Source organism: Rhinatrema bivittatum, chromosome 16 (genome assembly GCF_901001135.1).
Source record: "Rhinatrema bivittatum chromosome 16, aRhiBiv1.1, whole genome shotgun sequence".
Classification (NCBI taxonomy): domain Eukaryota; kingdom Metazoa; phylum Chordata; class Amphibia; order Gymnophiona; family Rhinatrematidae; genus Rhinatrema; species Rhinatrema bivittatum.
This window is the reverse complement of record NC_042630.1, coordinates 21496840-21517691: the sequence shown is the minus strand read 5'-3', so window position 1 is coordinate 21517691 and position 20852 is coordinate 21496840. Positions and strand designations below refer to the sequence as shown.

Here is a 20852-nt window from a genome sequence, read left to right as displayed (position 1 = left end):
GGCACACTCGGATATGTAGCAGTGCCCAAAGGTTTGCTCTCTGACTCCATCTGCTGGTAGGGATGCATAACCCACTGGTCTGGACTGATCTGTGGTATTACAGGAACGAAAATTAGCAGGTAAGAACCAATTTTCCTTTCTCTGAGGAGAAGGATGGCAGTTTTCACAAATGGATGACATCAGATGAATCCCAGCATAGAACTTTTACATGTAATACACAATCTAATCTTTACCTTATCAGTTATCCAAATTAATTTTTCCTATTGGCTGACTAGTAAAGAGAGAGAGAAGCCTTAATCCACAAATTTTAAAATAGCTATACATAAATTGAAAACATCATTTATACAATTACTAATCATTTCATATAAAATTATTTCCTATATGTAATATTAATTTTATCAATTTAATTTATATGTATTATCACATGTCTTTATCGACTTAATACATGTATAATAAAGTCCCAAAATTTCTGGTCCAAAGTTTGTCCATGGCTATATTTTGCTATTGATAAAATCAAATGTGATATTAGAGAAGGCGCTAGAGATCAGATTTTGACATGGATGTTCCGCTTACAATACAGTTCAACCTTATGGATAAAATATAGCCATAGAATGGTCTTCATTTTTTGATAAAAGTGGTTAAGAAAATACAAACAGTTCTCATTTTCATATTTGACAGAACATTTGGTCCTTTATAAAATCTAAGAACCAAATGTGTTTTGCAAGTTTAGCTAAAGTGAACATAAATATGTAGGAGGTGTTCTTTACATATTTTGCAACAGAGACTTTGGTTCTTTTGAAACACTTAAGAATTAAATGTGATTCCGTATTGCAGACCAATGGATTCCATTTTCAATTAATAAGATTAATTTTAATTAGTGTGTGTTTTGAACTGCATGGCCATTTTTTGTGAAGCTGAACTGAGAACAGAGGCTCCATTTTCAAACAGCTGACTTTATCAAAATCTGTGAGTATGTACCGTAGTTTTCGCTTCATAAGATGCACTTTTTTTCCCCCCAAAAGTGGGGGGAAAAATGTCTGTGCGTCTTATGGAGCGAATGTAGCGTCACAGACCTCAAGAAACCTCTCCCTCGGCGGTTAGAGAATTAAAGTAAAAGCTCACCATTTCGCCGCAAACCAGCTCCATTTTCCAGCGAGGGCAGCCTACCAAACCGGGAATTAAAATTAAAAATAAAAAAAAACCAAAAAAAAAACGCTCAGTTTCGCCGCAACCCAGCTGTTTTCGGGCGGTGGACGGGCACAGCCTACCAAACCGGACATTAAAATAAAAAAACAAAAAACTCACGTTTCGCTGCAAACCGGCTCTTTTTTTGGGTGGGGGATGGACGCGAAGCGCGGCCTATCAAATTGGGCATTAAAAAAAAAAAAAAAAAGCTTGCTGTCCGTCCCCCGCCCGAAAACGGAGCTGATGCTTGCCGTAGAGGTTTCACCACTGCTGGAAGGCTTCAGATCCTGCCTCCTCCCCCCCCCCCACAGAAGCCTGGAGCCACTGCTGGTAAGGTGGGGTTGGGGGGGGGATGGAAGATGAGAGAGAGGGAGATTCTTGGCAGGGGAGAGAGGGATTTTCATACAGAGGAAGGGAGGTAGAGAGGGAGATACTGTATTTATCCCAGGACAAGCAGGATGCTAGTCCTCACATATGGGTGACGTCAGTAACGGAGCCCTAGTGCGGGAAAACTTCTGTCAAAGTTTCTAGAAACTTTTGACTGGTAGCCTGAGGCTACTGGGCATGCCCAGCATGCCATGATATTCTCTGCCACAGGGGTCTCACTTCAGTCTTCGTTTTTCCACGCAGCTGGACAGCAGCACGGATATCGGAGCCCTCTGAGTTACCTCAGTGATACTATACTTCTCCATTAGGGGTCTCAAACAAAACTTTTTCTCATCACCGGCTGGTGAATTATTTCGATTTCAAAAAAAAAAAAAAAAAATTCAATTTCTGTTATCGACGGCCTTCGAAGAAAGGATGTCCTCAGGGTTCAAAAAAATGCCCAAAGTGCAACCGCACAATGTCGATTACTGATCCGCACAAAGAGTGCGTTCGCTGTCTCGGAGAGAAACATGACATTTCATCGTGTGAGAAATGTCAAGAAATGACGCCAAAAGGCCGTAAGCTCCGCCAGGAGAAGATCCAGCAGCTATTCAGCTTACAACTGACTCCTTCTCCGGCAACTTCTTCGAAATCTTCACCATCTGGAGTATCGAAAAAGGTACTGTTAAAAAGACGCCGAAATGACGGTTCCGGAGATAAATCCTCCCCTACCCCGTCGACATCGTCGATACGCTCGGCAGTAGACGTCCGGCCTAAACACAAGCATCGCCACAAACACGCCCCGACCTCACCGTCTGCACTTGACCGAGGAGAACCGTACCCAAAACGGCCTAAAATTACTATACCCTCGGTGCCTGAAGGGCCTACTCCGGCGACACTTCCACCGGTGGCACCACCTTCGTCGATGCCACAGGATATCGCAGCCTACATAAGAGGCGGTTTTACAAGCGATTAAGGATCAACTACCGGCACCTCAGCCGATGCCGGTGACATCTCCTTTAACATCGACTTCACCGATGCCGGTACAATCAGTACCGAAGTCTCTTCCATCGATGCTGCCAGCGATTCCGGGACTTCTCCCGATGCCGGGTACCGACCCGATGCCGGGAACTCTCTCGATGCCGGGCACCGTCCCGATGCCAACCATTCTTTCAACAATGGAGGTTTATTCAACATCACAGACTGGATCTATTCCACTCACTGCCGTGTCTACATCAAACATAGCACCGCAAGGCTCCATCCGGATTCCGGACTCGTTCCTTCCTCCAGTGCGAATGACGACATTCACCTCGATGCCCTCATTTTCAACCAGTACACCATCGATGCTTCCTGCTCATTTTCGACAAGCATCGCCGTATACACCCTCCATGGTTATGGGGCAGTCATCGAGAGACAAAACATCGATTCCAACGATGACAAAGACTAAATCCACGATGCCTTTTTCCTCTATAGAGGAACCATCATCTGAAGCAAGATTATATTCGATACTTTAGAAAAAATATCAAGATCTTCTGGATTCTCTACCTTCAAACCCGGTGGAAGAGGAGGATTCTACACAAGATCCCATTCCAGGACCTTCGGGTGTACCTCCTCCACATCCATCTAAAAAACCAAGTCCTCATACTCCAGAATATGACTCCTGGAGTGACTCACGTTCTGACACATCAGAAACCTTTATGTCTGAACCGTCTCCTCCTCAACCAAGAAAGCAATCTCCACCAGAAGACCTTACTTTCTCCTCTTTTCTCCAGGAGATGGCCGACTCTATCCCATTCAAATTACAATCTGACCAGGATCTCCGTCACCAAACTCTTGAGGTACTACAATTCGTAGATTCCCCCCAAGCAAGTCATGGCAATACCTGTCCATGATATTCTACTTCAACTTCAACAGAGAATGTGGGAACATCCCTGTTCAGTTCTTCCCATCAATAAAAGAATGGACTCCACCTATTTAGTCCAGCCTGCACCGGGATTCCAGAAATCCCAGCTACTGCATTCTTCTGTGGTGGTAGAATCAGCACAGAAAAAAGCAAAAAGATCGAGAGTGCACTCCTCTAATCCTCCAGGGAAAGATAACAGGTTCCTGGACACATTGGGAAGAAAAGTTTTTCAAGGTGCAATCCTCAATTTTAAGATTGCAGCCTACCAATTGTACATTACGCAGTACCAAAGGAACCTCTGGAAGCAGATGGAGGAATTCATACCATCTTTGCCCCAAGAATTCAGAGAGCCAGCACAACATCTCATCCAAAAAGCTTTTGAGGCCGGCAAACATGAAGTAAGGGCCACCTACGACTCTTTTGAGACAGCCTCAAGAGTAGCAGCTTCTGGCATAAGTGCTCGTAGATGGGCCTGGTTAAAAGCATCAGACCTCAGAGCAGAGGTCCAAGAAAAATTAGTAGACCTTCCCTGTATGGGGGATAACTTGTTTGGCACTAAAGTTCAGGAAGCAGTCTCGCAACTTAAAGAACATACGGAGACCTTAAGGCAATTATCTTCCATACCTCATGATACCGCTACCCACGCTGTACGTCGTACCCAGCGAAGGGATATTCGCAGGCCCTATTACCGGCCTAAAAGATACTATCCACCGGCAACAAGGCCTCGCCAACCAAGATCTCAGAACAGGCCACAACCTCGCCAACAAAGAACAACCAGACCTGCACCCCCTGCTCAAACAGGTCCCACAGCTGGTTTTTGAAAATACCTCCAGAGAACCCAGCCAATCTCTGAATCCTCAACCCCACTTACCTGTGGGAGGAAGATTATCCCAATTCTACAGTACATGGGAAACCATAACAACAGATTTATGGGTTCTTTCCATCATACTCCACGGCTACAAGCTCAACTTTCTAACAATACCTACAGAGCTTCAAGCACCTCTGATTCCTACCAGCAGAAATCACATTCCTCAACTTCAAATAGAATTATCCACCCTTCTGAAATCCAGGGCCATAGAACCAGTGCCCCAGTCTCAGCGGGGCAGAGGATTCTACTCCCGATATTTCCTCATTCCAAAGAAATCAGGAGGCCTACGGCCCATCCTAGACCTCCGAAATCTAAACAAATTTCTGAAGAAGGAAAAATTCAGAATGGTATCCCTAGGTACCATGCTTCCACTCCTTCAAAAGGAAGATTGGCTTTGTTCTCTGGATCTTCAAGACGCTTATGCTCACATTCCAATATTCCCTCCTCATCGCAAGTACCTGCGCTTCATGGTGGGTCATCAACATTTTCAATACAAAGTTCTGCCATTCGGACTTGCCTCTGCTCCCAGAGTATTCACAAAATGTCTGGCAGTAGAAGCAGCAGCACACTTGCACAAATAAGGTGTACATGTCTTCCCATATCTAGACGATTGGCTCATCAGAAGTCAGTCTCAACAGGGAGCAATCACTTCTCTCAATCAAACCATTGCTCTACTTCACGCCATGGGATTTCTCATAAATTATCAAAAGTCCCACCTCATACCGTCCCACTTGCTCCAATTCATAGGAGCAGAGTTGAACACCATCCTTACAAGGGCGTTTCTACCCAAGGATTGAGCAGAAACATTAGCCTTCCTAGCACGCTCGATGCTCTCAAGCACGCACACAACAGCTCACAGTATTCTAATTCTATTAGGACACATGGCCTCAACAGTTCATGTAACTCCTATGGCAAGACTAGCCATGAGAGTAACCCAATGGACATTACGGTCACAATGGATCCAAGCCATTCAACCACTACATTCTCCAATTCAGGTAACCCACCAACTGCGCTCTTCGCTCCATTGGTGGATCAACACGGACAACTTGCGCAAGGGCTTACCCTTCCAACAACCAGTGCCACAAATTACTTTAACTACAGATGCATCCACCTTGGGTTAGGGAGCTCACATAGACAATCTCCAAACTCAAGGAACATGGACAAAACTCGAAGCAACATATCAAATCAATTTTCTGGAACTTCGAGCTATACGTTATGCACTGCATGCGTTCAAGGACTGTCTTTCACACAAGAGTATTCTGATTCAAACAGACAATACAGTAGCCATGTGGTACATCAACAAACAGGGAGGTACGGGCTCGTATCTCCTGTATCAGGAAGCTGCACAAATTTGGGGCTGGGCCCTGAATCACTCAATGTTCCTACGAGCCACTTATCTGGCAGGCATACACAACGTAGTGGCGGATCGACTCAGTCGTCAATTCCAACCACACGAATGGTCCCTGGATCCTGCAGTAGCGTCCAGGATATTCCAACGTTGGGGACAACCAACGATAGACCTTTTTGCGTCACATCTCAATCACAAAGTGGACACGTTCTGTTCTCTCCACATACAAAAGAACCAACCAGCCAAGGACGCCTTTGCTCTACCTTGGAACTCAGGCCTACTATACACGTATCCTCCAATACAGCTCATAACCAAAACTCTTGTGAAACTACAACAGGACAAAGGTTCCATGATACTCATAGCCCCGTATTGGCCTCGACAAGTATGGTTCCCCACACTGTTGGATCTCTCAGTCAGGGATCCAATTCGACTGGGCATAGCTCCCACTCTCATCACTCAGGATCAGGGTCGGTTACGACATCCCAACCTTCAGTCCCTATCCTTGACAGCATGGATGTTGAAAGCTTGATCTTACAACCACTCAATCTTTCATCCCATATATCTCAAGTACTCATAGCTTCACGTAAACCTTCCACAAGAAAGAATTACGCTTCCAAATGGAAAAGATTCACCTACTGGTGCAAGCAAAACAACATTGATCCTTTCACTTGCACCATTACTTCACTACTAGACTACTTATACCATCTTTCAGACTCTGGTCTTCAAACTTCATCCGTAAGAGTTCACTTAAGTGCAATCTCAGCTTACCATAATAAGGTAGAAGATGCACCAATTTCCACACAACCTCTTGTCAGCGATTTATGAGAGGTTTAACTCAACTCAAGCCACCAATTCGACCACCAGTCGTGGAATGGGACTTGAATCTGGTATTAAGACTTATGCGTTCTCCTTTCGAACCTATTGCCTCCTGTGACATAAAATTTCTCACATGGAAGACTATCTTCCTCATAGCCATTACATCGGCTAGAAGAGTTAGTGAATTACAAGCTCTGGTCACGTACGCGCCCTACACAAGGTTTTTCCTCGACAAAGTAGTCCTCCGTACACATCCAAAATTCCTTCCCAAAGTGGTCACGGAATTCCACTTCAACCAATCCATAGTTTTACCCACATTTTTTCCAAGACCTCACTCTCACCAAGGAGAAGCAGCCTTGCATACTTTGGACTGTAAACGTACTCTATCTTTTTATTTAAACCGAACTGCAGTTCACAGAAAATCCAATCAGCTCTTTGTATCTTATGATCCAAACAAACCAGGTAAAGCAGTGGGTAAACATACTCTATCCAATTGGCTAGCAGATTGTATACAGTTTTGCTATGAATCAGCAGGCCTTCCCCTCCAAGGGCGAGTAAAGGCACATTCAGTAAGAGCAATGTCAACCTCAGTAGCACACTATCGTTCAGTGCCAATTCTTGACATTTGTAAAGCAGCAACATGGAGTTCTCTTCACACCTTTGCAGCTCATTACTGTTTGGACAAAGAAGGACGACAAGATTCAGCCTATGGGCAATCTGTCTTAAAGAACTTGTTTCCAGTTTAATCCCAACTCCTTCTACAACCAACCTGCTGTGATCTTCGGCTGCATCATTTCCTCAACAAAGCATCACTGCTACCTGCATGGACAATGATTCAGCCTCTAGCTTGCCAATCACCCATATGTGAGGACTAGCATCCTGCTTGTCCTGGGATAAAGCAAAATTGCTTACCTTGTAATAGGTGTTATCCCAGGACAGCAGGATGTAGTCCTCACGGAACCCACCCGCCACCCCGCGGAGTTGGGCCTTCCTATTTTTCTACTCTTATTTTTGCTCCTGCTTATTGCTACATACAAGACGGAAGTGAGACCCCTGTGGCAGAGAATATCATGGCATGCTGGGCATGCCCAGTAGCCTCAGGCTGCCAGTCAAAAGTTTCTAGAAACTTTGACAGAAGTTTTTCCGCACTAGGGCTCCGTTACTGACGTCACCCATATGTGAGGACTACATCCTGCTGTCCTGGGATAACACCTATTACAAGGTAAGCAATTTTGCTATTTGTAAACCCCTTTTTTGGCTTTCCCTTTGAAAAGGGGCACAATTTTGGGTGCTGCTGAGCCCCTACAAAACTCAGTATGGCGCCGATAGAATTCTCTGTGAGGGTGAGAGAATTATCACTCCAGGATTCTAGGGACACAAGAAACAGTCCAGCAAAATAACACTCCTCACACACTGGTTTATTCCAATCACAAAACTTTATTGAAAAAAAAGATAGAATTTAAAAAATGAACACACATCTCTTTCTGAAAACTTCCAGAAAAACAGAAATACAGTCCAGAATACACAAAAATTAGCACTGACAGTTCCTGTGGTACCTCTTTTGCCTCTTCCTCCTTTTGGCTCTCCAGAAATACCGGTAAATGTGGGAAACTGATTATCCCAGCAGCTCTTCAGACATGGATCTCCTCTCCTGTGATTGAGACAGATACCGTAATCCTTCCAAAGTGTGGTGGATTGGAGAAGGGGATTGGGTGAGAGACACAAAGTCAGGGGCGGATTGGCCTATCGGGGGATTGGGCATCCCCCGGTGGGCCGGTCGCTCTGGTCACATGGTCTGCCGAGTGCGGCCACGACAGAGCCGAGCTCAGCAGACCATGGGGTATCTCCTGGGCCGGCTTGGGCAGAAAATCCCCGGGCTGATCTTTCTTTCATTACTGTGTTTTCTTGCAGAAAAATACCACAGTCTCATGGTACAAAGATGTCAAAGCAGAAAAGGCAAGCATATAAAATTCCTTTTAAACTGGAGGTAGTAAAATATGCTAAGGAACATGGAAACAGAGCAGCGGAGAAACATTTTGGGTCATCTCCTTATTGAAAAAATAAGGGAATGGAGAAAACAGGAGGATCAGCTGCAAAAAGCAGATAAAAGTAAGCACATTTTTCATGGGCATGCTGCAAAGTGGCCACAGTTAGAAATGGACATGAAAGAATGGATCACACGTCACAGGAATAATGGCTTCTCAGTCTCTACAAAAATGATAATATATGAAGCCAAATGCATTGCTGTAGAGAAAGGCATTCAGGATTTTACTGGATCACCATCGTGGTGTTTCAGATTTATGAGGCGAAGAGGCCTTGCTATGCACACCAAAACTAGAATTGCGCAAAAAATGCCAAAAGAATACGAATCAAAGATTGTGTCTTTTCACAAATTTGTAATTGATGCTAGGAAGAAAAATGATTTTGAAATTGGCCAGATTGGGAATATGGATGAAGTCCCACTAACCTTTGATGTGCCATCTAACAGGACTTGATCTGAAAGGTGCCAAAACCATAACCGTGAAAACCTTAGGACATGAGAAAACCCATTACATGGTTGTGTTGTCCTGCTGTGCAGACGGCACCAAACTGCCACCGATGTTAATTTTCAAAAGGAAAAACATGCCAAAAGAAGTGATCCCACAAGGAGTTGTGCATGTTCATGAGAAAGGATGGATGGACGAAAATGGAATGAGAGTATGGGTTAAAAAGTGTGGTCCAAACGTCCTGGAGGGCTTCTGAAAAAACCTGCCCTATTAGTGATTGACCAGTTTAGAGCGCATATTAGCAAAACCACAAAAAAGCGCTTTAAAGAAGTGAAGACTCATCTTGCTGTAATTCCTGGGGGTCTTACCAGCCAGTTGCAACCTCTCAACATTTCCATCAACAAACCGTTTAAAGTCTTTATGCGAGAAGAGTGGAACAAATGAATGGCTGCTGGTAATCATGATCTGACACCTACTGGATGAATGAAGAGGCCCACTATCACTCAAGTTTATGAATGGGTGAAAACAACATGGCAGTCAGTGAAGGATGAAACCATTGTACAGTCATTCAAAAAATGTGGCATTAGCAATGCCTTAGATGGCACTGAAGATGATATGATATATATGAAGATAGCGAAGAAAGTGATGCCAGTGATTGTGAGCAACTGAGCTTCCTAAATTCTGACACTAGTGATGAAGAGTTCTTGGGGTTCCCAGATAACTAGAAGAGTACATGAATTGTTAGTCTCTCCTCATTTGTTAATGACAGTGATGATGGATCTTAATACTGCTGTTCACTTTACATTGTTGAAATATTCTGTTATATTTTATTAAATATTTTAGCACACCATTTGGTTCAGAATATTTTTTTTTCTTATTTTCCTCCTCTAAATCCTAGGTGCGTCTTATGGTCAGGTGCGTCTTATAGTGCAATAAATACGGTCATTTATTACCAGTTCTAAGGATTATTTTAACGTTGTTTTCATTGCAATGATTTTTGTTCATTTGTAGCCCTGATATCGCTTAGATGCGAAACACTGGCCAGCATCAATGGTGGTTTATTTAAGGTGAGTATTAAATGGTTAATCACAATTGAGTTCTTCTAAATTGGCCAAAGACAATTTTCAGAAAAAATATGAACAGGCCAGTGGCTAAGAATTCTAACAAACCTGGTTTTCAGTGGTATACTCATTCACAAGCCTATGTACATCCCTTGGAGACTTTTCGATTTAAACTTGAGACAAATTAATTTTTATCATCTTTATACTCTTGGACTATTGGAAATGACAGTGGTTTAGTTTGAATGTCATTCCATCAAGTCTTTGAATACATTGGAATTCAAGTGAGATAAAAGAAACTTTGGACAAGAAATTTTGGGACTTCATTATACATGTATTAAATTGATAAAAGACAAATTTTGATATTGCATATAAATTAAATTGATAAAATTAATATTAAAGGAAATCATTTTTATAAGAAATGATTAGAGATTTATAATTTAATGGTATTTCCAATCCATGCATAGCTATTTGCACATTCGTAGATTAAGGCTTTTCTCTTTCTTTATTAGTCAGCCAATAGGAAAAATTAATTTGGATAACTGATAAGGTAAAGATTAGATTGTTACATATTTTGTATATCTTTACCTGCCTTTATTTTTTGTTGAGTTACAGAACTTTTACTTCAAAGTTTGTTAAACTTTGAGTATGCCATACTGCCAGGCATCCACTTGGGGTCCCCTTCAGTCATGTTTTCCATAGATCCTACAAGTCACACTTTTTTTTTTTTTCACTCTCCTGCTATTAAGGATCCTTCCGACTCCTTTATGCATAGGATTCGTTTTGTGAGGCCTTGCAGTTTGTCTGTCCCTCTTGGCCACCTAGGTAGGCTTATTGGTTGACTTTTAAGTTTCCTTTTTCAGCAACCTGTGGTGTGTACTGGCACCATTGCATCAAGATGGCATCTGTTGTAGTTTTGTAATCAAGTCTGCTTTCACTGTGCTTGTTTTTCCACTCAATACCCTTATAGATAAGAGAACTAGTAGCTTCAAGAGGTGCCTTCCACAGATCCCCATGATAGATGCATCCGATACCTGTAGTCTAATCATAGTGTCCAGGGGTGTCCCTTTTTTTTTTTTTTTTTTTTTTACAACCATGACCTCTAGGGGGCATTAATACCAGCTTGACCTTATGGAAAAGCATTTTGGGATCCATAAGTCTGGTGCTTCAGCACTGGTGGTATCAATGTCAATGGACCTTGGAGCTGCTCCGATCACTGGAGGTGAATAAATTCATTTTGACTTCAAGCACAAGGAAGACCCAAGGGGGCAGACTATTGTCTGCCTCCTCCCATCTGAAGAAGGCGAAGAGTTCAGCTTCTTTGGTTCCAGCATTGAGGAATACCAATGATGTGCATCAGTTGAAGGCCAAGAAGCATTGACATTAGTATCATTCAATGCCTGATGCTAGGAGCAGGGACATTCTGGAAGCTGCCATAAATCCACCCAGATGTTCCCGTGGTCATGAGAGCTCATTCTTGTTTCAATCCCGGGAATTGCAACAGTTTCTACTAATATATGCCTAGTATGCCAGGAAGATGAGGTTACTCTTCCTGCCTGCCAAGCCATGTTGGCATTGGCAGTCTTTGAGGAGGAGCTAGACAGGAAGACCCAGCAATCCTTGGACACAGCAATGCATAGCATTGGTGCTCCAGCATTGAGGGTATTGGTGTCTATACAGGCCAATGTCCCTCGAGTTACCTAGAGGATTGGCAGCAATGCCAGTTCCTGGAGAGATTACTAGTTGTGCTAATGGTGATTCCTAGCCGGGGGGAGGGAACCACAGAGATGGAAAAATCCTGACAAGTGCATATCTCTAGGCTAGATCTAGGTCCATGCCCCTGGCCTACCAGTTGAGCTCAGACTTTGAATACTCCTGGGGTATGGCTGTAGAATCTGGAGATTTCTGATCAGGAGGAATTGATACATCTCCTGACCCTTTTCCTCTGCAGGAAAGGAGAAAGTCTGCACTGGCTGGGCTTCATCCAAAGAGTGGCAGAAGCCTCTCTGTTCGCGTTGCAGAAAGAAGAGGAGGCCAGGAACAAGATGTTGGATATCCTATAGTTTGTGGAGCTGCTAAGAAAATTATAGCAGTCCTATTGCATGATATCTTTCAAGAAGCACAGATGAGAATTTAAAAAATGTATAGACTGCTTAGACTAAGCTCAAAACGGTTCACAAAAATACGAACACAAAATTATATCACAAAATGAAATATAAACTATCTAATGAGACTTAGAAAATGATCTTATGTGCAATGTAGCCACCTTATTCAGCTCTGTAGAACCATTGTCTACAGAGTTTAAGCCTCATCAGAATTAAATGCCAGCTGAAGTATGTATGTTTTCAGGAGTTTCTTAAAACTCTTGCTGCATAGTGTTAGCCTCAATTGCTTGGGTAGACTATTCCAGTATGCTGGACCTGCTGACAAAATGTCCTCTCCCAAGTTTCATCCAAATGTGCATTTTTTAATGAAGGGAACCGCTAGTACTGGGATTGAGATGAACAAAACGAACACAGCATGTTGTAGATTCTCAGTAATGTACTAATCCATGGTAAATCAAATATTCTCAAACAGCTTGTCAATTAATATAGCTGCTTTATATTTAATTCATGCCACAACCCAAAGCTAGAGGAGATTGTACAGAACTGGGGTGATAATGTTTAATATTCAGGCCTATGAAATTGCATTTTGTGCAATTTGCAACACTTGCAAAGTAAACATAGGAACCCAGAGATACAGGGAGTTATAGAAAGGTTTCTAAGTTTGAAGAAAGTTGCCTTCACAACTGCATTTATTTGTGGTCGCATAGTCTGGAGTATAAAATAACTCCAACACTCATTACTTGTGATACATTTGGAATCTCATGGCTCTCCAGAGTAAAAGTAGAAGGCTTATCTCTAGGAGGGGTCCTTTCCAATATCATTACCTCATTTTTATTCACTTCTAACAAAGGTTTGTAACACAGCCAAGTTTTAACCCTCAAAAGACATAGCAACACCAGCTGAAAAGTGGATGATCAAGAAGATGATACAGGGACAAAGCATTGAATGTCGTCAGCGTTCACAATCTGTAACTAGTACAGAGATAAGATTTGGAAGAACCTTCTCACTACTGTTCCTTGAACAAGAAGGCAGACATGATATATTGTGTCCAAAGGCTCCAGGATTCGAGAACAGGAATTGGATTTCTGCACTTCAAATACATGACTCTACTATTTAGCATTAAATCTTAACTGCCAAACAGTTGACAACTCATCAAGCTTTCTTAAATCACCACTCATCTGTAAATCTAAGAGAAACATGGGGGTATCCTGCACGGAGCAGCAGTTACTACCTTGGGAAGCTTCCTGGGCAGATTAGATGGACCATTTTGGTCTTTTTCTGCCGATGTTACTATGTTACTCCCTCGGGGGTATCTACTTAATTTACTTAATTACATATATGGTTTACTATTCCATAATTTCTCAGCAAATTATAGTGAAGCAAATTTACAGCAAAGGCTGCATCGTTCTGATTGAGAAGGAAGCTGGCAAAAGAGGAGGCAGTAGGTAAGGTGCACTGCTCACGGACTCCCCCCACTGGCTGGAGAAGAATGGGCAGGGAGTTGGGGTAAAACATAGAAAACAAGACTTTGCACTGCTTGCTCACCTCAACTCTTCTTGCTGCTAGTGGCTGTAGCTTACAGGTGGAAAAATTTGCCAGCACATCTACACTTCTGTCATGGCACCCGAGTGGGGAGCCTCTGATTTAAACCCATATTATTGTAATGCATCTATTTAGTTGAGTTTATTACTTACAGGATTTTCCAACATGTCTGCATTTCACAAGAAGAAAGTCGTAATCCTATCAGAATGCTCTATGGTTTGATTTATTACTACATGAAAAATCTGTAATTTATATCTAAATTTTGAAAGTAATGTTTATTAATTTTGTTCTCTAATACAAGTATTAAATGCTATAAAATAATTTATATATGTTCATCTGTGTTATAGGTGTCCTTGCTGGCCACGACAACAGGGTGAGCTGCCTGGGAGTGACAGATGACGGCATGGCTGTAGCAACTGGTTCTTGGGACAGCTTCCTTAAAATCTGGAATTAATTGAAGGCCAAGGAAAATTAGAGAAACCACATCTCACCTGTACAAAATCCACAGGTTCTGCGAACCAAATTATCAGAGAGAGACAAAGGGGGGTGGGGGGGATGGTGAAAGACATTGAGAATCGAATCTGTAAAGTGTGGAAGTGTGTGACCCCTGAACATTTGCCCCATTTGCACACGCTGACACACACACATGCCCGTGCCACAGTTGGAAATATTTTTTCTGTCTGTGTACAAAGAATGGTGATGGTTCGCTGCGCTGCTTGTATAGCAGTAGACTTTAGGTGGGGGTGGGGAAAGGGCTGGGGTGGGCAGGGCATAGACTCTTCCCAACTTAGCTGAGATGGCCAGAGCTGGCCTAGAATTTGTTGCATCATTGTTTTCTTATTTTTTTTACATTGTTTTTTTGGGATTTTGCATAAGATTGGTGGGATTTGCTTTTTTTGGGGGGGTGGGAGGAGGATATGTGTTTGGCAGAAAAGTTTGTGTATGCAGTAGGGAGGAGAATGGCTGTCCCACTGTTTTTGGCCTATATTGAAGTAGTGACTTGAGCAGAGGCTACTGGCAGGAGACTCCAATTCATGCTTTGTTACAGGTAGACAACCCACCCCCCTCAGACTTTCAGATTTAGGTGCTAATTAAAAAAAACAAAAACCGAAATGACCGGACCAATGAGATCCAAGCCTCTGGTGGGTGCTGAAGAAAGAATTGGGGGGGGGGTTTGGGGTGGTGGTGGAGGAGACATGGAAGAAAAGAGCAGGGCAGATGAGGGATATGTGCACCATCAGGAATGAAGGGGAAGCAGGCACCTGTGGCAAATGGACAATTCCTTCCTCACCTGGAAGTGAAAATGGAGGTGCTTCCGTAGGAGAGACTATCCTCCATGCTGGGAAGAACAGGCAAAAGGCGTTGTATTGCTCAGTTTGGTGCCCCATGCCCTCTGTTACCCTGCTGTGGGGCAGAGGGAGGAAAGCAGTGCTACTGGAACAGGATTTTCTGCTGGTTATGAATCTTACTGTGGATTGTCTTTATGGGAGTGTGGAGCTGGTTGTTTTAAGATGAGTACTGGTAAAGGGGTGGCCCTGTGCCTTGGTGTCAGTGCTGTGGGGGAGAGCCTTAAAGAACGATGGATCTGTGGGAGGATTCTTGTTTAGCCAGCAAGGAATCCAAGACATTCAGAGGAATTCAGAAAAAATATCTGAACTAGGAAAAGCTTCTACAATGGAGGCAGTACAGGGAAATTCACCAGAACAAAGGATCAGAGCCCCCTTCTGCCAAGCAATGGAAAGGTAAAAACCACTGCTACCTCAGACACTTTTCACCCCACTAGTGTGGGAACCAATACTTCCCTTCCTGGGCTTAGTGAAGTTCAGTAAAGTTGTGTTGCCAGGGGCTTGAGCTACCTGTGGCTGTATGTAAATTCTTCTCAGCATTCTTTGGTGCACATATGACAAAGGGGAGCATCCTTAAGGTGGCTCCCTCCCCATGTCAGCCAATTCAGCATACTATTCTGATTGGCAAAGAACTGCTTGACTGAGTCCAAATAATGCTTACATTTACACATGATTGAGCATAGGGCTACTTACTTTGCAGGTCAGATCCCCCCTGCCTATGTTACCTACTCGTACGGCTTGGAAGCTACTTGTGACTCAGGCCTCTTTAGAGTTAGTACCCTGAGGTTTAAGCGCATTCATGGTCGCACATGACAAAAGCATGTCACTTCAACTGTCTGCCTAGCAGACACTATAAAATAGCAGTGGATGGAAGGAAGCTGCTAGTTCACTTATGCTAGAACTTGGTATTTGAATGAAGCTCTATAAGGCACCTCCCCCTCGTGGAATAGAGTTCCAAGAGTGGAAAGAAGTTAAGCAGGTTACTGATTATAGCCTCAAAATTCCCTATTAAATCCTGGTGTTTTTTTATTGAAGTGTGGGAATAAGAAAGCCTACCCTGAATGAGATACCAGGGCTGCCCCCTCCCACTCTCTGCACACAAAGCTGTGGCTTTGGAGGTACTTGATGGTATAGAAACACCCTTTAAAGCAGTTGTTTGGTTTAGCATTTAGTAAACTATCAGGATTGGCACCATTTCATTCTACATTTTATTTCTTTGTGGGAGAAATTGGTCTTTGTAGCTTCCTGCTGGCACTGTAAAGAATGTCTTTGATAATAGTATGCAGTGATACTTATGGTTACCATTGACTACAGTGGCAAGAATAACAATGAAGCACATGACTTTTATTCTAAAGAAATAGACATTTTATATAAAAATGAAATGTCTATGGAGGAGGAGAAAAGAGCTAAGACAACCAAGCATGGTGGTATTTGGAAGACATCAGGTAGTTTTACTGCTTTAACTTACTAGCCATTTCCCTTATCTCCCTCAGGGCCACCTCTCTATCTGTTGGAAGGGCTTGTTCATATCTGTGGCAGAGCAGAATCTGTGGAAACAGAGAAACCATGAGCTGCTTCTTTCCATGCATGGTTTACAAAATGTTAACCCATGTTTAGTGACAGCTCCAGCTCCTTGTTAACATCAATATTTGTTTTTGTTTGAATTCCTCCTTTTATCATGTTTGCAGGCCACTAATGCCTCCACTTGCTGGTTGATGAGAATTGCATATGGGTTGAAGTGACCTCATACTGTTTAAATGTAATCTGGAGAAGGCTGTACCCTTATAGAGATTATGCTGACCCAAGAAAAAAACCCAGGAATGGGTTGCAGTGAAAAACTGAGGGGGAAATGGTGGAAAAGGTCCAGAATTTTGATACTGTAGAAATTTAAAAAAATTAAATCCAGAACTTGTGGTATGAGGTCTGGGAAAAATGCAGGTGTAGCCATGACCAATGTCCTTTTTACCTTCTGGGGCCAGAATGGAAGGGGGGTCTCTTGTTAGTTTCTTTTTATTTGAATGCTTGCACTTATATGCGGGTGAATGGCAAAAGCGTGTAACACTTGTGTTGTAAAATGTCAAGTTTTTGATTTTTTTTTTTTTTTTAAATGAATGATCACCAAGTTAGGTCTGTATTTCTCACAGGACACGCAGGATGGTATCCTCACATATGGGTGACGTCAGTGGACGGAGCCCTGTTACGGAAAACGTTTCTGTCAAAGTTTCTATAAAGCTTTGACTGACACTGGCACACTGAGTGCACTGAGCATGCTCAGCCTGCAATTATCCCTGTGACCACGGTGTCTCCCCTCTGCAAATCTCCTGCGGAGAGGCCGCTTGGTTTTCTGCCCAGGAGGCTGCTTGAGCTCGGAGAGAATGAGCCTTTATACCGTCTGGCGGTGGATGCCCAGTGCCAACGTATGCCATAGAAATTGCTTCCTTTAGCCAGTGGGCAATGGTGGTTTTAGAAGCCTGGTTTCCCTTCTGGGGACCACTCCAGAGGACAAGAGGTGATCCGATAAACGGAAGCATTGGTAGCCTCCAGACATCGAAGGAGGATGCACTTGACATCAAGGCATCTAAGCTCTCTGGAATCCTCGTCCTGGAAGGACGGCAGCTCCACCAACTGATTCAAATGAAAGAACGAGCCCACCTTTGGTAGAAAAGATGGTACGGTACACAAGGATACCCTGCTCCAAAATTCTGCGAGCGGAACAGATAGACACCAGGAATACTGTCCTGAGAGTGAGGTCCTTGAGGATAGTTCTCTTCAGAGGTTCAAACAGTGGAACGCCTAGAATTCGAAAGACCAAATTCAAGCTCCACGAAGGACCTAAATTGCGTATCTGTGGCTTCACATGCTTTACTCCCTTTAAGGACCGGACTATGTCAGGGTGCGATGAAAGAGTAGTTCCATCCTGATGATGGAGGGCACCAAGGGCTGCCACCTGTACTCTGAGGGAATTGTAGGCTAATCCCATCTCCAGACCTTGCTGCAAGAAAGATAACAGCTGGGGTATTGTCACATGACGTGGAGAAAGTTGTGTGGACTGGCACCAAGACTCGAAAACTTTCCAGACCCGGACATAGGACATGGAGGTTGAAGACTTCCTAGCCTTGAGAAGAGTGGAGATAGCCTCTGGGTACCCTCCTCTTCTCAGCCGGCACCGCTCAAAAGCCAGGCCGCTAGACAGAAGCGATCTCCCTGGTCGAAAAATACTGGGTCCTGTCGGAGAAGGTTCGGCAGATGTCTCGGTCGAAGCGGGCCGTCCACCGCTAGAGTTGACGAGTCTGCAAACCATGGCCGTCGAGGCCATTCCGGAGCTACCAGGATAATGGGCCCCTGGTGATTGTATTCTTTGGAGCACCTTTCCCACTAGGGGCCAAGGCGGAAAGATGTAGAGCAGGAGGTCCCGTGGCCACGGGAGGATTAAGGCATCGACGCCCTCTGCGCCTTGCTCTTCTTCTGCGACTGAAAAAGCGCGGAGCCTTTGCGTTCCTTTGAGTGGCCATCAGATTGAGATGGGGAGTCCCCCATCGCGAGAAGAGGAGTGACACTGCTTCCTGGGACAGCTCTCTCTCCCCCAGGATCTAAGTGTTAGCGACTTAAGATGTCCGCTTGAACATTGTGTACGCCTGCAATGTGAGACACTGCCAGATGGGACAAATGGAGTTCCGCCCACTGCATTAGCTTATTTGTCTCCTGAGCAACATGGAGACTCCTTGTCCCTCCCTGACGGTTGATGTACGCCCCTGTCGTTGCGTTGTCGAAGAGGATTCAGACTGCTCGGCCTTGGACTAGAGGCAGAAAGCGCTTCAGCACCAGACGAACTGCTCTTGTCTCCAGATGGGCCACGCTGACTGAACTGGCGTCCACTGCCCCTGCATCGATTGGCGTCCGTACACAGCCCCCCAGCCGGCGAGGCTGGCATCTGTCGTAATGATCACCCACTGCGGAACCTCTAGGTCCACCACTCTTAGCAAGTGATCCAGGTTGAGCCACCAGGTCAGGCTAGAGATGAAAGCGGCAGAAGAGTCTGAAATTCCTGAAACACCGACTTCCAACGGGAGAGAAATGCTGTTTGTAAGGGACGCATGTGGGAAAAGCCCAAGACACTACATCTATAGTGGAGGCCATGGAGCCCAGCACCTGGAGATAGTCCCAAGCAGTGGGAGGTCGGAGGTTCCGAAAGCACTGAACCTGAGAGAGGAGAGATTGGGCTCTATCCAAACATCACTTTGGTGCCGAAATGAGCTCCCAAAAAGTTGAGTGACTGCGCCGGAGTGAGGCTGCTCTTGGCAAAATTGAAGATTTAGCCTAACGACTGGAGAAGTAATATTCTTTCCACTGAGTGCTGGCACAAATCCGTGGACTTCGTCCGGATGAGCCAGTCCAAATAGGGATGGACTGGAATCCCTTCCCTCCGTAGGGCCACACCACAACTTTGGTGAAGGTGCGAGGAGCGGTCGCTAGGCCAAATGGCAGGGCCTGGAACTGGAAATGCCCTAAAATCTTGAAGCGGAGGAAGCATTGATGCTACTACAGGATGGGGATACGAAGATAAGCCTTCGTCAAGTCCAAGGACATGAGGAACTCTCCCTGGTGTACCGCGGCAATCACTGAGCGCAGGGTTTCCATCCTGAAGTGTGGTATCTTGAGAGTCCTGTTGACCATCTTGGGGACTGCGAAGTAGACGGAATAATGGCCGAACCCTTGTTCCGGTACCGGCACCGGGAGAATGGCACCCAAATCCAGGAGCCGATCCAGTGTTTGTCGCAGTGCACACTGTTTGATGAGACCGCACGGAGAGAAGATAAACCTGTCCCTGAGAGGTTGAGCAAATTCTAAAGCATAACTGTGCCGTAGAATATCCAAGACCCACCGGTCTGAGGTGATTTTGATCCACTCCTCGTAGAAGAGGGAAAGACGTCGTCCTATCCTGGGAGCTTCTCAAGGATGTTAAAGTGGCAGAGGGATTCTACTTCTCTGATGAGACCCCTGAGGTATGAGACTTCTCAGGGGTCTCCATGGGGAAGGGACTGGACCACCCCTCCCCCTGCACCCAGCTCCTCACAGGAACCAGAAATTCAGCGCTGCTGTCAGAAACGACCCGCTCTCCCGTTCAGTCAGAGGAATGGCGCGTCTCTGAAACTATTAGGCTGCCCTGAGGAAGAAACGGCATCTCAGGGCAACAGGGGGTCGTGGGGGAGAGGTTGGACCACCAACATTCACCCCTAGGGCAAAAACAACAGAATAACATAAGACGGAATGTACAAGATAGATCTGTCACTGAAAACAAAGTTCTGCCTGCAGGTCTCCAGAGAAGCTGAACACAGGCTTTTTTTTTTTTTTTTTTTAAACTTTATAACTATGATCCATCCAAGGAAAGAATTAGAGGAAAACAAGGAATAAAGAAATTCTGTAAACTATCCTCTCAATGAACTGGGGAACCGAAGGTGCAACTGCCATCTGCTGGAGTCAGAGAAATACTGAAGGTTTACAGAGGGCGCACCAGTTATCAGGGACCGCCCTCTCAGTTTTTGCTCTGACTCCATCTGCTGGAGGGGGGACATAACCTATGGTCTGGACTGATCCTAGTATGTACAGGGAAACCTTTGTGCATACAGACAGACAGCATAGTGACAATGTGGTATTTCCAACAAACGTCTTAGCTGCTCTGCTAGGAAACTGCGCAGCTCTACCTTTGGCCCTTGCTCACTCCATGCATCCCCGGGCCATTTATCTAACAGACTTACTGAACGCACTAGCAGACCTTCTCCATATAGGTTTCCATCCTCTCGGATGGTCTCGGACTACATGTGTAGCGAG

General features: G+C 44.5%; 1 protein-coding gene across 2 annotated transcripts in view; it reads left to right on the top strand.

The window, feature by feature from the left end:
* Nucleotides 1-16966, top strand: part of GNB2 (G protein subunit beta 2) — a 176234-nt gene extending 159268 nt beyond the window's left edge. For both annotated transcript variants that reach the window (XM_029580386.1, XM_029580387.1), the window contains exon 10: nucleotides 14025-16966. In XM_029580386.1, the coding sequence (XP_029436246.1) occupies nucleotides 14025-14131 (107 nt within the window). In that variant the 3' untranslated portion in view covers nucleotides 14132-16966. The remainder of the gene's footprint in view (nucleotides 1-14024) is intronic.
* The last annotated feature ends 3886 nt before the right edge of the window (nucleotides 16967-20852 follow it).